At 44.9% G+C, this 18,215-nt stretch overlaps 1 protein-coding gene across 1 annotated transcript in view; it reads right to left on the bottom strand.

The window, feature by feature from the left end:
• Positions 1 to 18,215, bottom strand: part of LOC103359447 (solute carrier family 12 member 9) — a 78,983-nt gene that overhangs the window by 13,156 nt on the left and 47,612 nt on the right. Inside the window, exons 9-10 of the mRNA XM_008284787.1 lie at positions 16,195 to 16,319; positions 715 to 907 (exon numbers count right to left, since the gene is read on the bottom strand). Coding sequence (XP_008283009.1) covers positions 715 to 907; positions 16,195 to 16,319 — 318 coding nt within the window. The remainder of the gene's footprint in view (positions 1 to 714; positions 908 to 16,194; positions 16,320 to 18,215) is intronic.

Below are 18,215 nucleotides of genomic sequence, written 5' to 3'. Positions count from 1 at the left end.
CAGATGGAGAAGGAGATGAAGAGAACGGTGGAAGAAAATGGGCGGGGAGGGGAGGACGAGACGGAAAAGCGCAATAAGTTAAGTGGTTGTAATAATGTTCTGCCTCCTGACAAGCTACTGGCACACCCAGCCGCCCTCACCCTCCCTGCCCATAACCCCTGCCTGCAGCCTTGGCAGCGGTTCCCCTCGGCAGCGGGCCCTCCTGGCAGCACGGCCGCCTCTCCTTGAGAGCAACAGGCTCGCCAGATAGAGGACACGGAGGGCTGGATGATGTAAAGCACCGCGCGTGTGTTTGTGTCATAAATGTAGAGAGCTTTGCTGAGGGAATAGATGCAGATGTGTGTGTGTGTGTGTGTGTGTGTGTGTGTGTGTGTTTTGGTGTCTGCTAAGCCTGATATAAACATGATAGATAGCTGCTGTAGGAATGACAAGGCAGCATGTGTACGTGTGAGAAAAGAGAGAGAGGGAAAATGTGTGTTTGTCTCCTAAATGCAAAGCGATTGGCTGAGGGAGCGGCGGCGGTGGAGAGCAGTTTGTCTGTGTTTGTGTGTGTGTGTGTGTGTGTGTCTGCTTGTCTCTATAAACCTGATGGAACGATTGCTTGGCAGAGGTAGAGGCTCTTGTAAAGCTGAGGGGATGAGATTTTAGTTGCTATAGTAATGACAAGGCAGTATTGAGGGTGTGTGTGTGTCTGAATGCGCGCGTTTGTCAGACCTGGTGGAAAATGAGAGCCTGGCTGATGTAGCCCCAGCTGGAGGTGGGACTGAGGTAGTGAATCAGCAGAAGCAGCAGCAGCATGAAGGCGATGCTGGCCGAGGCGTAGATGGCGTTGATTAGGAACATCATGACGGCGCAGCCAATGATACCCAGCACGCAGGTATGCCAGGTGAAGTAGCGAAAGGTGGGCCTGGGGAGAAAGCAGGAGAGGTGGAGACGTGAATGATACATCAGGAAAAAAAAAAGAATGACTCATGAGGCCTCAGAATAGCCGCTGACGTTCAGGGTTTCACATATGTGCAGGAAGTGAGGTTTTATTCTGATGGAGGTACACTCTACAGGTGACAAACCACCACGAAGCCTCTTTGTTGGGTTATTTCACTATTACTATGAGACATCTGTGCCTGAATTACTTTTGCATATAAATGTGTACGTAGTTAATATAACTCATTTGCTTTTCTTTTTGCTTTAAAACAAAGATGACATGACAGAAGAACTGAGAATCTCTCCATTGCCATACCTGACAGTGCATTTAAAGGAAGCCTCTCTTTAAATCTTTCTACTTGTTTCTGAGGTTCGTCTTCACCTCTACAGGAGGCTGAATGTATTCACGTGTCTCAGACAGATTAAAGCTCCAACCACATGTTAAAACTGGCTTCCTGTAGGCCTGATATGGTTCTGTGATGCTAACACAAACACAGTGAGTGACTTTCTCATGTAGCGCGACGCTTCTGACTATAAAATGGAGATTTCCAGGTAATAAAGTGACACGACTTCTACATAGGTGGGCGGTAAAAGTGACGGTTCATTGATTAAAGTCCTTCAGACGGATACTTCAGAGAACACTGTCAGAAAAGCCTTTTGTTAGCTCCTAGCTCCCATATCACACCTCCGAGGAGAGACTTCACAAACTGCCAGTTCTTTACACTGAGAAGGATTTAAGAAAGCGCCGAGGAATTCAGCTGATATGAAATTAAGATTCTGCTAACACGCTTGTCCATCTACTTGAAATGTGTATCTCATATGAATGACTAACTTCCAGCAAGAGTGAAGAAATACATTTTCATTTCAGTCTGACTGACTACTGACCTTATTCTCACGCTATCGAGTCCGTTTTTAGAAAGCAACGGAAGATTATTTTAGTCAGGCACAGAATTATCGTTTGTTTTTCTCCTTTTCAGTCTCTAAACATTCCTGGAGTCTGACACCTCGTCAGCGTTCATGCTGTTTGTGGCATTAACAGATCTTATCTGCAATCTGATTTAATGATGACTTCTCAGGATGTCTGATACACCAGGGCCCTGCACTACGAAGCCAGATCAACAAACCAGGATATGTTTCAGAGCTCCAGCTTGACTAACCCTAACAACCGCACTCAGGATAACCGGTCCTATGTCGTGGTTATCAACCCAGGTTTGTCTTTTTACTTGAGCTGCAACCCTGGTGGTGTAAAAAGGACGTGGGAACAAATTAAGAACAAACATAAAAACAAATTCAAAGCAGTGTAGTAGGCTTATTAACGTGTCCTACAGATACAAGCTTTAATGCTAAAGTCAGTTTACTGTTGTGGCTGATGTTGGAATGGACAAAAAAACATCAAATAGCTTTGACATTGTCTGTAGCCACCTCCATCCTAACACTTCTTCTGTTTGCACCAGATTCCATATATATACACACACACACATATATATATATGCACACACACACACACACACACACATACATATATATATATATATATATATATATATATACATATCAACATACCATACCATCAACATACATATATATATCAACTTCAACATGATTAATTTGGAGTCACTCAAAACAAAAAGCGTCCTAAATGGTCAGTCTACTTACATTCAAACATGGTGAAATCTGATGATCAGTATGCTGTTTAAATGTGAACATGAGTTCCTTTAACTATCATCTGATTCTGTGAAAAGTAAAGACAAAGAACAGTTTCACTCGAGTGATGGAGCCATCTGGAGAAAGTCCCCGACACTGTTTCACATCGCTGCTGAATGTCGGTGTCACCTGAGAGCCTGAAGGCTTGTCCAGACACCTTTCTGCTCCTACACAAATGAAAAAGCTTCAGGAACATTTAACACACTTCACACTTGTTGACTGCATGAAGCACAACATATGAGCTACAGAAGATTTGCAGGGACCATAATAAGCACTGTTCTTGTTGCTCGGGGTCTCTACTGGCGTATAATTACACAGTTTAACGGTTCATTCTTTTATATTTTGTACTGGTCCCGTATGCAGCCCACTCAGTTCACCCTCAGTCTGCAGCAGGCTGTTGTAGCTCCTGGATCTCTAAGGCGGGCCTCCTGATGAGCCCATTCTGTTCTGACTGGCCAAGTTAAGGAAGCTGCCACTCCACAGACTTTACCTGGCTCAGGAGGCAACAGAAAAAACAATCAGATATGCCGGATTTCCCTTTCTTTTCTTGAAATTAACTCAAAATGTCAACTTGTCAAGTGCACCTGCATTGGTTGTAATGGAGGGCAGGTGGTGAGTCCTGTGGTTACACAACAATATCTATGAACAGCTGACCCCTGATCTATTCAGCAGCAACCTCAGGGGCTAAAGAGGGAAACCCACACAGTGGAAACCTCAAGCAAACTGTATATAATTACCTCAGTTTGTTTTTATGTTAAAGTGGAACAACTCTACTGAAAGTCACGTCTCAGCGCTGATTGGATTTTATGAAGTGTGATGATGGTAAATGTCAGGAATTTGGAATCAGTTGTCACTCATACAACTTTTTAGTTTTTAAAAACATTTTCTGCTGCCATTTGTTTTTGCCCAGAGTGACTTGGGTGTTGATTGTTAGCTCGTCGTACCTCTGGGGTTGATGTTCCTGTCTTGAATATTTACCATAAGAGTGCAGTCGTAATCGTTAGACTCAGGCTGTTTGTTTTTAATGACATCAGTTAGATTGTAAATGGATTAATATCAGCAACAAGGACACGTAGAACACCTGAAACCTTAATGTTGGTCTGCATCAACGACATCTGCCTTTTTCTCTTTTCCAGGAATAAAACTGTAGTTCCTTTGATGTCCAGCTCTGAAAGCAGCTTGATCCTCATAGACCTCTACGTTAAAGTGTTTAACTCCACAGCACAAACAAACATGTTCACCGATTGGTTTAAAAAAGGTTTTGGTCTCTACACCTAACTTCTCCTTTTATACCAACTGTATGAGGGACAAAGTTCTATATAAGCCCCCCATTTAGATTGTATTAAGGCAGGGGTCTCGAACTCCGGTCCTCGAGGGCCGCAATCCTGCAAGTTTTAGATGTTTCCTTCTTCCAACACACATGATTCAAATGATCAGCTCATCATCAAGCTCTGCAGAAGCTTGATAACCATCCTGATCATGTGAATCAGGTTTGCAGTTAAAACGAAAGGCATTGTGTGGTGCTGTCATGAAGAGACCACGACCCAAAGACTCAAGGTTCCAAATGCCTGTAAATAATCCAACAGGTGAGTTCTCCATCGTTACGTCTGTCTTTGCTATACAGACTATGGCAGGGGTGTCCAGTCCTGGTCCTGGACCTGGTCCTGGAGGGGCACAGTCCTGCCTGTTTTAGATGTCTTCCAGCACACCTGATTCAAATGATCAGGATGGTTATCAGGCTTCTGCAGAGCTTGATGATGAGCTGACAGACTGGGGGGCTTTTCTGTCAATATGCATTTCAGCAATATAATTAAACTGACATATTTTAAAAGGCCAGATTTTAACCACAAGTGATGTCTCAATCTCTGAGTTGGACAAACCATAATTAAAACGAAAATTCTCCACACGCATACCTGCGGAGTCGTTTCTTAATGCGCGACTTCACAGCAGCATCAAAACAAGGTGGAGTTAATGCTGGGACAAGATCAATTAAAACAAACAGCGCGCGCAGATAATAAGCTGCCGCCGCTCACTTCTTTAGACCTCTCAGGGTTTGTGTGCATGGGCTGGAATGCTTATATGAACGAGTGCATTAGCTCCGTTCACTATGCACATACATATACATATACATATATATGTGTGTGTGTGTGTGTGTGTGTGTGTGTCGTTTTTAAGTGAGAATGAGTTGAAGGGTCACAGAGTTTGGAGCTACACGGGGAGTGGAAGTGCTCACATTTTTGGCGGATCATGTAATTGACCCCAATTTCCCTGCAATAACTGATGCTCTGCGGATAAACAGTCATTAAAATAGTCCCAGCTGTAATTACACAGTGCAGCTCAAATGACTTGCCAGCTTCCTCCACAGATCCACTCAAAGATTCAGACTCTTCATAAGAGGCAAAAAGTGCCAACTGCTGAACACTACGTGGCAGGAAAGTAGGAATGTTTAGAGAGAACGGGATGGGAGGGGGCCAGACCACCAGGAAGCAGAGTTAGAGGAGAATCAGGTAAAGAAGCAGCCATGAGGTAGTCATTAGTGTTCCTGCTGGTCCAGCTTGTGCACAGGTCCAAAGTCAGACATTTAACAGCAAATATTTGGAAGCTCAAAGCGTCTGACAGCTTGTGCTGGGTTTGTAATGAGACAGTCTTTCTATGTAACCGAGACAATAAATGCAGCCCACTGGTTGAAAATATCAGTGGTGGCTCTTGAGTTTTACCGACATCCATCTGCGGTCATTCAGTGACACTTCATGGTTTGTCTTCCACTTCGGTGCAGAATTAATCTCTCAACAGCTATTTGATGACCTGCCTTGAAATTTGGTGTAAATATCCAACAAACTCAGAGGACGACTTCAGCGGTCAACCTGCTGGTAAAGTTAGCAACAGCTAATTACTGGGATGGGTGATTACTGCACGGTTATGTAATCTGGTGCAGATACAGTCATATGACCACCCTTGTTTTTTCAACTTCCTGTTCATTTTAATGCCTGGTACAAGTAAAGGTACATTTGTTTGGGCAAATATCATGATAACAACAAAAATAGCTCCTAAGAGTTTAATTTAAGGGCTGATATTTTGCATGTGCAGTGCTGTTTATAACCAGAAATGGCCTCTTATACAGTCTGGGAGTACAGTTTAGCTTTAGCATGCCAAATAGGACAAAGTATCATGAAATCAGCTGCATTTTTTGTCGTGTTCATTGTATTCTTCAGGTTATATACCTTTAGTGGTAACACGCAATAAAATAAACAAGAAATGGAAGAAGATAAGGGTGGTCTCATGATTTTGTCCATGACTGTATTTATGTTCGTGTGAGGTGGAGCTACAACATCTTTCACACCCAGAGCCATCATGAGGTCAGAGCTTTAACTGGTTCAATACTTGCTAATACCTTCAAAACTAATGACATGACCGATAGCTGCAGCTGCAGGATGTGTTTAATGTAAATCAGTGAATGCTAGTACGGTAAACATTAACAGCTGATGCTCTCGTTTGTGTTCAGGTCTGACGATTGTTAACATACAAGAACCTTCAAAATAGCTTTTTGGTTAAAAAAAAATAAATGTATGCACAGAGTGGTGCAGGTTGAAGAATAAACTTTTCTTTGTTGTCTTTTCCATATACTCCGTGATAGCAGCACCTCAAGAACATATTTGGCTTCTCTGCCTGGAACCATCTCGCACCTCATTGGCAGACATCGAACACAAAGCTGCTAATATCTATGATGTCATCACGTCTTAATGGGTGATAAGACAACAAATGCTCCGACTGTGGCGTTACAACAGGTGAAAACTGAAAAAGATGCAAAAGCACTTCCAGTTTCCATCCATCCATCATCTCTACACCTTCATCCTCACCAGGGTCATGGGGGGCGGAGTCTATCCCAGCTGACTCAGGCACAGGTGAAGGCAGGTTCACCTGGACAGGTAACCAGTCTATCACAGGGCTACACTTAGAGACAGACAACCAAGCACACTCACATTCACACCTACGGACAATTTACAATCACCAATTAACCTCAGCATGTTTCTGGACTGTGGGAGGAAGCCGGAGAACCCGGAGAGAACCCACGCTGCACGGGGAGAACATGGAGACTCCACGCAGGAAGATCCCGGGTGTCCTCACCGGGACGTGAACCAGCAACCTTCTAGCCGTGAGGTCACAGTGCTAACCACTGGGCCACCGTGCAGCTCTCACTTCCAGGTTGATTCAGAGGCTGTGCTCCTCTCCGCCTTCACCTTGCTGCTGTAGATCACTGCAGACTCTTCCATCCTGTTTTCAAGTTCAGACATTTGTTATTTTTACTTTTCACCAATAAAACGATGGGAGCAGGAATCATCATCATGGTGAAAGTGTCCTTTCTCAGCAAAATAATAAAAAACATACTCCTAAGCTATGTTACCACTTGTCCCTCTGGCACCCTTTGGCATACAGCATCACACCGGTTCGGCTGCTTAAAGTGAGCCGGCTCTGTGGAGTTTACTGATGGAAACACGGGATTTCTGGCTCTTTAAAATTCAAACTGTTGACTCTGCCATTTTCGGGAGTTTTATCTGCCTACTTTTAATGCCTATACGTTCTAGATAAGTTACAGAAATGTCGCCCTGTCAGCAGCCTCTAAAGGAGCAGCGGGATCACACGGGAAACTGAAAGTCGCCACTGAACTAATGAATGAGACGAATGAATGAGCTGGATGATTAGCAGCTCCTCAAGGCACAGACGGGCTCCGCTGCAGAGTTTACAGAATGACACTCTTAAGACTGTGGAGTAAAAGCCTCCTTTTGAAAGGAAGCAATAATAACATTCTTGGAATTGTAAAACATTCTTCAGAAAGCTTGATCTTATGAAAAGTGGATGACAACATCATGTTGTTGCTTCGGGCCGGTCCCAGCTTGTTCCCTCTCGTGCACTGTACAGACCTACTGCCTTCAAACTTTGCTTTTATGTCCTCTTCACTCGATCACTTAGCATCAGTGCAGCCCACAATTCTCTCATCTTATCCTTGTCTCCATCTCATCGGAGAGTGGGTGTAATTACAATAAAAGCTTGCCCACCCGGTCCGCCTTCCCCACCCATCTCTTTTGTCTCTGCGGCCCCTCCATGCAGTCACCTCGCTCTCACCCCTTCTCCCGTCGCTCTTGTTCTCCAGCAACTGATGTCACTTAGCTGACACAGCAAAAGCACCATGAAAAAAAAAAAAGCCGCCAATCAAGTCCTTAGACACATTAAGAAAAAGAAACGGAGAGCGATGAAGATTGAGAGAGGAGACCCGGCCTTCAGCCAAAAGACACGTCATAATTGAGGCGAAGCAGGGAGAAAACTTTGCCCTTCCTCAAACACACACACACCCAAAGGAAGGATGCCAGAAGATGCTGGTTCCTATAAGTGAGAGGTCAGTGAGTGTACGAGACGCTACGTCAGGCGACGCCTAGACACTGGCAACACCAGTGGAGGCTGCACTGACCTTAAGAAACCCAAGATCCTTGATACTGGATCAACCTGGTAACTTCCCCTCAGTGGAGTTTAATGTACGAGCTACCAGAACACCAGTGGACAACTGGGTCAACCTGAAGTCAGCCTACAAGGAAAACTCTCTGTGCAGTCTAACAAGGAAATCTAAGCATGATAACTTCTTTCCATCGTGTCTCTATGTTCTGACGGACTAGTTCCAGATACGTCTATTCTTGAGTTCTGGTTTCAGTTGGGGGTTTGTTGCTCCTCCCCCTCATTAGTGGTCCTTCAGGATATCAGTATGTGGAACTCCCAACCAGTCAGTCAGAGCTGATGAAGCCTCTTGGATGAGAGGTGGAACATCTTCAAGGAACTCCAGCAGGTCCAGTTGCTACGATTAGACCACCAGAATAACCCTGACCTGGAGGACTGAGGACCTCCACAGACATCATGTCTCTGTGGTCAACGATTAAAGCCTCCTGTGTTCTATCTCGTGTAAATGTGTCCGTCCTGTCTGTACAGAAGAAGAGTCGAGTGGATTTTCTCCTTGGTTTCACCTCTAAGTTGTTTTCTCACCTGACCTGACAGCGAGTTTCAGTTCAAACTACAAAAGACTTCTGTCTTACGACTGTCACTGTGTCAGATCAGACGATTCTAGTCATAAAGTCCGACCATGACTTGGCCTGCAGACATGTCCTCGACCATCATATCTTCACTACGTGATGTAATCAGAAAGGCGGTGCCACGGACCAGGTAAACAACCGACAGGAGCCGATGCAGTGTGTGAATGATGGTTTGGAAAAGCCTAAAAGACCAATAAATAAATAAAACAATACACCGTAGATGAGACGGTGGGTGGCACCATGACTACAGGTCGTCCATCCTTTAGTTGATCTTTGGCTTTGTTGTGTGTAAGGAAGAACATTCTCTGCTCTTATTGGTCCATATCCTTGAACATGCTCTTGGATGAGGCGAGAGACTGTAAAGAAATATTCTGACAGCCTCTTTTCTTGGTCAGGATGCTCAGAGGTGTTCCACATGTGACACAGGTTATCACCAACTATGATATACTAACAGTATCACATGAGTGTAAAGCCCTCTGAGGTAAACTCGTGATCTTGGACTGGACCTTTAGGTCAGCTTGCTTTAGGAAGAAATACTACAGTACTGAAGTATTTTGTACGATGCTGAACATAATAGCTTGAACCAGCAGCGGACTGAGTCACCACTCAGCTGAAGGCTGCATTCAGGATGGGAGGCAGAGTGTCGTGGCATTTTAAACTGGGACGTGTTCATTTATTGATTCTGGAGTGCATCTGAATCGAGATGTGGAACTGAAAGATATGTACAAGGGGTCATCCTGTGGACAATACAGGATCAGCCTTTTGTATAAAATCTTGTAGCTTGATAAGCGTTTTAACCCAACGTGACACAGAACTTACATCAGCGCATAATATTCGATGTATTTTTCAATGCACTGAAGCCTCGGCTGGCCTGGGTTTATTGCTCTAGCCGAGGTGGGCTGATTTCACTATTTCCTGCTTTTGTCTGTGATTTTAAATTACCGACTTTTCGCTCTCTACTCCAGCCTCCCACAGACTTTCAGTCAAGTCCCAACACCTGCTGCACTTCCAGAATTCTAGGCTAGAGAGACACTTTGCTATAAAAACATATACCTCGGACTCAGTGGCGGCTTGTGAACCTTTTTGGTCACAGTCTGCAAATGATCTTTTATTTTAAATCAGAAATTAGAATTTGAGTAACATCAGGCACAACTATTTACAGGGATGCAGCTGCTCTACCTTTGGAGGATGTTCTTCTCTCTTTCTGCTCTGCAAACTTCTGGATTACTGTTTGGTTGAAGTCACTCATCTCTGTGTGAGCAGCCGTTTCTCCTGACAGCCGGCCGATGCATTAACTCACCACCACTGAATCTAGTGGACGAGCGATGGGAAAGGCCGCGTAACGTCAGTCGTAAGAAGGTCAAAGGATAGTTTTGATATCCAACCACAGAAGATAAAAGCAAATGAAGACGAAATTAATTGGCTCACAGCAAAAGTGGGCGGGTCTGGGAGAAAATCTGCAGCTGCCAATCAGAGCCCAGGCTGAGGTCACATGATCACCAAAAGTTTGTCGAGCTACATAAACACTCATTTGGCCGACGCTCCGCATCCAGGAAGTGTAAAAATGAGTCTTTAAACGTTCAGTAAAGACTAATTTAATACTAATTTAAAATCTCTCCATAGTACAAATATTGTTAATATGGCAACAGAACATGAACATTATTTTACATTTTATTATCATTTTGTTAATTCAAATTCAGTATTGCGTTAGAGAACTACTTTTATCTGGTCGTTAGCTGTGGGGCGGCGACGCTGAGCCCCGGATTGACCAGCCGACACTGCTTGGACGTAGTTGGAGCTGTTTACTGTTGCTGAGTCTCAGTCAGTGTGACGAGGTTCAGGTTCAGAGTGAAACCGGACCGACTACTCATCAACTCATCAGCTCAGACTGTAGAATAAAGGACAAAGTAAAAACAATCTTTGTCAAAACAAGACCCTGCAAGCGTAGCACATGGGCTGGAGCACAGTGTTGCTGCAACATGACCAGCTCTGTGGACCCACTCCCTACTTTAATAGTGACAATTAATTTCTAAGCTAATCAAAAAATAAAGATTCTATATTTTCAGATGATTATACACTAATGAAAGCCTAATTATGAATATTAAATTCCAGTTCTGGCAATATATCTCCCTAAACCCTGTACACTGGACCTTTAAACTAATTACTGAGCGTTTCATATCCTCTAATTTGCTTGTGGCTAAGATGGCATCTGAAAGCTTGAGATCTTTCTGAAAACCAAAAGCGATAAGACGTTTAATCAACCACCGTGTAAGTCAGGTTCAACCTCGGGCCGACATGATCCAGGATCTTAAAAGAGCGCTCCAGTTATTATGTATTACACTTCCAGACAGACAAAGAAAAGTCCAAATCACACCTGCAGAAGCTGATATATCCTAGATTTGAACACCTGGACTCCTACATACGGGGCAACCTCCAAAACAATGAACCTGCTTCCAATGCGACCCAACCAACCCAACCAAACCCAAAGTGGAAACACCTTTAATTACTCAGAACTTTAAGCCTCAACACATTTTAAACGGATGAGTTTTATAACATTTCAACCTTTGTACAGGTGTCAGGAACAGGAAAATTACATACAGAGGCTAAAATCCTGTTTTGTCTGCGGCTGTATGTTTATTACTGCTGTAGCTTTGGACATTTCAACATGGAGGTCTGCGGGGAGGACTCGCTGTTGCTGCCAGCCTCAAGTAGCTATTCAAAGAACTCAAGCACTTCTGCGTTGGCTCCATTTTTCAGCCACTGGGGTTGCAGCTTGGTAAATGCCAGCATCGCTTTACTTCCCACAATCTCAGCTAAATAAAATAAATGCACAGGCCAAGCCGAGGAACACAGATGGTCACACAGGTTATGTTCTTGGACTAGAAAAGAAGACGTTATACAACAGCTACAGGCTGGGCGGTGCTGAGATGTCTTCAACAAGAAACAACTGATTTGTAAAGAGTGCTCCTTTGCTGTAACACAACATGAGCCAAAAAAAGAGAGACAGCTTTAAAAAACCTTGATCTAAATGTCTGGTCAGAAGTGATTCAGGAACCTTTATCCTCAACCACCACCGTGTCGTACTCTCCGTCAGCCGATAAGGATTCTCTAACAGCCCATTTTCTCTCATCCATCCAGACGCAGTTGATGATCCATCTGGATGTTTACACCCCCCCTCCAATCTCATTTAATAACACAGCCCTGTCAAATCCCTCTGACTCATATTTGGACAAAGGGCCCAGCAGAGGACAAAGCTTTTGTTTCTGGAGCTAATGGTTCAGCTGGTCAATTCACACATTACAACAAACGCAATCAAAGTGGCTGAAGAGAATACCGCTGTAATTTGGACATCAGATGGCACAAAGCTGGTAAAAGTGAAAAAAAAACTGTGTGTTTCTGTTGAGAAGCCAGCTTCGGTCTGACTGAAGGTCATCGCATCTGTGAGCTCCACGCTTTCCACAAACATCCTCTGGCATCAGTGTGGAGCGCTCAGTTGTGTCCTGAATGCTGGCCAGTGACCCTGTGTGTACATGCTTTACGTACGTTGTGTGCTCATGCGTGTTAAAGCCACTCGTCCAAGTGGTCGGGGCTCGTGCAGCATCAGCAGCAGGACACGCAGCACCCCCCGAGGAACACTCCATGCAGCTGGAGCCGTCGCTGATAAAGCAGCAGCCAGCACAAGCCTCTTCGCATAAAGCGCACACATAGAGATAAAACTGCAAACACACACATGAAGGGAAACACAGGCAAGCACGCACACACAGATACTCCAAGAAGCACATGCACTCACACATCAGTGATCAGAAAACAGACAGATAAACACCCAGGCTCCAAAATTGCATACCTTCACTCCCTTGTTGTACACTCATTGTGCACATACACAAACACACACAAATATACAGACACACTTAACAAGCAGGCATCTTTTCCGCTACATCATAATTTCAGCCCCTTCCCTCCCCTACACAACAGCAAATTTAAGGGAAAGGGAAATATTTCTGCTAAATTAGTTATGCTAATTACAGAGCAGTTCTCAGGGGGAGAGACGGCGCTAAATGGCTTTTAATTCTTTTCGCCTGGAAAGAGATGTGGGAGAGAGCCAGACAGAAAGCGGAGAGAAAGAAGCACAGAACACAAGAAAAAAAATAAATTAAAAATTAAACCAATAAACACATAAACAACTAGCGTTAAAATTTGCCCGGTGACACAGCAACAGTGAACTAACAGAATTAGCAGCTCAGGGGAGGAGGGAGGAGGCCCAAAGCAGGCGGCCGGCCAGACAACAAGTCGCCTTATCAGCTCCGGGGGCCCCGGGTCCCTTGGCCGACGGGGAGAGCAGAGAAAAGTTTTGCGGCTAACTTTGTGTCCTGTAGCTTTTGCCAGCGGTCAAACAGTGATAACGAGGCATGAGCAGATAGCACACAGCAGCGTACATGGAAGGCACCAGAGGAAACACTGGGTTCTGTTTCACACAGAGCCTTATTAATTCTCTTACACTCACTCTTCAACAACCAGTTTTCCACTTAAGTATACGCTGTGTACTGGTGTCGACAGCGCACTCCTGTGGCAGTCAGGCACCGCAACTTGGAAATCATATAAGATAATATATACCTCTGTCAGATACTCTGACCAGTGTTTTTAATCTTTACAACAACCAAAAACTACTCTGTTAGATTTAATTCAAGCAACATACGAGGAGTGTCAGAAAAGTTCCAGGACTGGTGTCACAAGAGATCTATTCCAAACCCAAACTACAAACTCTGAGTTTCTCCTTCAGACCATCAACCAGCTCGTCTACAGAGGTCCTGCAGCGTTTGCTTCGTCCAGAAGAGGCAGAGTTGCATCAGGACCAGTGGAGGCTGCGTCACCATGACAACCTGCTCACAGCGCCCTGAGCATCCCACAGCTCCTGCTGAGAAGAACATCTCCTCCCTACTCACCCCACCTGGCTCCCTGGGGTTGGTTTCTCCTCCCCAAGCTCAAGGGCTCATCAAGGAGACCCGTTTAGAAGATGTGGACGACATCAAGATGGCTGTGAGGACGGAGCTGAGAGGATCCTGAAGAATCCTTCCAGGAGTGAAGAGAAGGCTGGAGGAGGGTGGTAGACTCCAGGAGGAGTACTGGGACGGGGACCACTGGTAGTTTGTAGTTTGGATTTGAGATATATCTTCTGTGAAGCCAGTCCTGGAACTTTTCTGACACACTTCGTTCAACCAAGTTTTCACTTTTTCCTCCTTTGAAAACTCTTGTGTGACTTTGGCTGCTTGCTCTGAATGATGATCATTCTGGAATAGTCCTCCAGACAGAGATTCATGCTGTTGGTGTGTTCACAGGCGTTCACGGTGCCTGAAATGTCATCTGTTTAACAGTATTTGCACTCATGCAGCCCCATATTCTGATTCTGATTCTGATATTGTCACACTCTCATCGATGTGCTTCACTGCCAGGACGATGCATTCACTGTGGTCGTCCTGGTTAGGGTCACACCAAAGACACTGGACTCCATCTGAGCTGAACAGATGTGTTCCCAATCCTCATTAGCCTTCTGTTAATGATATTCTTTGATGTTGTTTATTAAAGCTGACATCATCTGTCCTTCTTACGGTCTAAGCTGTCACAGGAACTCTGGTTTCCACTGATAACCCTTGTGCCAAGTCTGACACACCTCACTGTCTGTGTGTCACAGTTCCATTGTGCAGGTATCACCACTTCAGGAGGAAGGCTATGGAGCGTCCATGAGTCGACTATGACTCGTTCTGTACCTGCTCAGATCTATTTCCACTGATTTTCAGTTGGTCACTGATCTTCCTGCATCCTTTTCCATCATTATGAAGTCTCACCCTCAGATGTTTTTGTGACAGTTTTTTAAATCGTGGAGCCACGATGCCGACAGACACACCCAAAGCTAAATAAAAGTTCTGTTCATGTCATTCTATGGCTGCGTGTGAATAACGTCATGGTAGCAGGCTAACTGGAAATCACAGATGTACTCGGCTTTGTTTGAATGATCACGTTTTCTAACTTGTGTCAGCGATTAGAGGTGTTGGTGTTTAGCATTTCAGGTGATATTAGATTACCGTATGTGGTTCCGTAGTTCATCATGAAAACACTCCCACCATGTAGCTGCATGTCAGGTTTACAAGCACTGAAGTCTGATTAAGAGAGAACTGACATGTTTGATACACGATGACTTGACTGGAAGCAAAATCATCTCTGCGTCTCAGTTGATGGATCTGTGAGGCATAAATGCTCCCATTCAACATGAAATAAAGGAAGCAGCTGTTGTCAAAGAGCATCCTCTAACAGGTGAGTCAGTTCCCTCCTGCCCTGCGAATGCCCTGAAGCCAGGCGTTCAATCGATAAATTGCTCTCGTGGAGTAAGACAAGACTACAGTCGTGGTGCACAGCTCCGATACGCAGCCATCAGTTCAATCTACTCACATCACCCGACCAAATGTTGGCAGAACAGCTGAATAAATCCCACTGGGCTGAGAATCAATATTACAGGAAGCTCTCATCAAACAGAGAATGACTTTTGCACCTCTCTGTTTTCCAGATGTATAGTATGTTGACACCGTTTGCTGCTGTAGCCTGATTTCAGCTTCACTTGACTGATGCGTCCTTGATGTGGGAAGCTGCAAGTGTTCTCACATGTCTTACGATTCATTTTCAGCTATCACTGCAGAGGAATACATAACGCAGAAATGCAGCGCTGGAGGCAATCTGTCACAACAATAAAGCGATATACGGTGTTTAAACAGTTTCTCTCCTCCATAACAAATAAAAACAGTTGCAGTTATCACGTCTGAAATGTATTTCAAAGCTAGTGGAGAAGGTACATCTTTAGAGAAAAAAAAAACTGGTTATTGGATTTTGGAAGATATTTCCTGTGTGACACCATCAACGCCTCGCACAAAAAATACAGAGTGAGTCATAAAAAGTTGCCGAGTGAATCAAATGCTAAACTCTGGCTGTGTCATGATATCATCGAGCGATGTGCATGTACACCGGGTAAGCAGGTTATGATACCGGGCTGCGAAAATGGCTTCAGGGAGCTTTTATAAATCAGGATCATTGCAAGTGTCCTGGGAATACAAACAACACACACAAACATTGTAAATTTAAATCTCTAAGCGTCTCCACGCGCTGTTACCTGAACATCCAGTTCAGGCTGTGCCCCCACAAAAACAAACACACTTTTATTGTCGGTCCCTCTCCAATACGGGGCTATAAGCAGTGGCCAGTTTTATGTCTTTTAATTAGTATACCGTCGCTATAGCAGCATCCAGCTGGCAAACAACCACCTCCTTACACACACATACATAAACAATGGAGGAGGTAGGCAAGACAAAGGGAGGGGAGTGTGTTCAGTGAGGAAAAGAATCACAGTGACAACACGGGCCTCCGTTATGACAGGGAAACTGTGTGTGTGTGTGTGTGTGTGTGTGTGCGTGTGTGTGTGCATGTGCGCGTGTGCGATAAGTGACGCATGTACCTGAAATTAGGTGCAGAGGCCCATTCTAGGGCGAGGCAAGCCAAGTCCACGGCAGCATACACCAGCAGGAAGAAAATGGTCACAATACTGGCGATGGTGTTGAGCTTTCCTGAAAATAGCACCAGCTAGAAAGAAAGCAAGAGCAAAACAAAGGGAGAGGCAGAGAGAGGGGGAACAGAGAGAGACGAGGATTAACATTCACAGCAACACGTCATCCCAAAGTTGGACAGAACAGTGGAGCTGGAGTATGAAGTCAAGCGTGTGATCTGCATGTTCATGTGGGCTTTGGCTGAAAATAAATTGAAGATCTTTTCTAAGCAACTTCACCAAGTGTTTACCTCACTGTCAGGTTCCTGCACTGGCAAAAGCAACAGGTTAAACATGAGACAAATGCAGCCAGGTTGTCTAAAACAGTTCTTGTTCTCTAACAGCCAGCGCAAGAAGAGATGGAACATGCCATACAAGATTGGTTAACCTCTTAGTTTGACAAATCTGAGCTGTGGAACGGGTCCAAAATCACCAGAAGAATGTGTAAAACGTTGTAAATATATAGTTTGATTCTAACACAGGGACTCTACGTTGGCTGCTAACGAGGCCAGCAGTTCCACACATTTTCAAGTTAGAGATCTCCAGGTAATTGAGTCCATTTGTGTCCCCAGAACCCTCTGTTAGACACGATTATCCGGCTGCACTGTGGTTAAGAGGTCACGGCGAGGACAGATTCGACCACCACCTAGGGAGCAAGACACTGCTGAAATTAAATTGTTCTACATTTTGCTGGCGACCGTGGGAGGACCACAGGTGGTCTCCTGGCTCCACTTTGGAAGCTAATGATTGAGGCTAATGTTCAGTTTTAATTAGGATGGTGTGTGCGTTGCTGTTGGGCTGCACGCGGTCAGCTACATCAGGTGCCTGACAGCACGGCCAAGAGCAGCTACATTTCAGATTCTCAGCGGCTGCTTTGGAGGCAGAGTCGTACGTGTAATAATAATGACAGCACACGGATGTATGAGCTTCACCTCCTCAGACAGAGGTGCAGTCGCTGGCTTCTAATAGGGGAGGGAAGTGATGACCTCATTATAAGCACTGCTCCCTGCCGTGTTCTCTGACATCAGAACGTGTGAACATGACCCTGTGTAAGTCACTGCGACTCAGCGAGGAGGAGGAACGAGAGCAGCAGGAAATTCCTCTGCTTCACCTGAATGTGATGTTGGTGCCATAACAGCCGTCTGCTCATCATCATTAATTACAGACACATCTCACACCGCACGGAGCAAATACTCAACTAGAATTACGTCTCTTAAAGTTATATCAATGAACATTTCAGATTCTTCAGGGTAGAAGTACCAGCTATGGACATCTGACAAGGCCATGAAGTGAATGTTTGTACAAAGGCTCAAACTAGTGTTTATGGAAACCTATCAAATGGAGGTCCAATATTCTCCACTGTTCTGGTTTGGTCTCGCTCAGACACAAAAACATGCTGATCAGCCTCAGCCTGCAGAATATTGTGCCCCCAAAACGGCCCAAACCAAGGTGGGTGGTACGTGTCCAGGTGATATCCACACGAGTGCCACGCTTCCCCAAAGACGGTGAACGTTGTTCAGATCACCTGTTAGTGGTTCAAATGTTGTGGCTCATCGGTAAGTATCTGTACGGTGGCCGACGGGGGCAAATGGCGTACATATACACCAACGAGCAGCAAAAGGAAAACGCTGCATATCCAGTCACACAACAGAAGTGCCCTCTATAGGCCTCTAGGGGCAGTAGTGAGCTGTTCACCGGAGAGGCAGACGGCGGTGAGCGAGACAGGTGACGTTAGTTGAAGGAAAAGCTGCAGGAAAAGGTTTGTATTCTCTGGTCTCCATGAGAACACAGGGAGGTGGCAGTAAAACACCCCGTCAGCACCAGATAATCACAATGACTGGAAAGATAAAGACGTAAACACTGCCCCTAGAGGCCTGGAGCACTTCTGTTGTGTGCAGCGTTTTGTTTTTGCGGTGCGTTTCTCTTTGTGCACA

Source organism: Stegastes partitus, unplaced genomic scaffold (assembly GCF_000690725.1).
Source record: "Stegastes partitus isolate 25-593 unplaced genomic scaffold, Stegastes_partitus-1.0.2 Scaffold373, whole genome shotgun sequence".
In the NCBI taxonomy this organism is placed as follows: Eukaryota; Metazoa; Chordata; class Actinopteri; family Pomacentridae; genus Stegastes; species Stegastes partitus.
The sequence above is the reverse complement of the archived record's forward strand: the minus strand, read 5'-3'. Positions and strand labels throughout refer to the sequence as shown.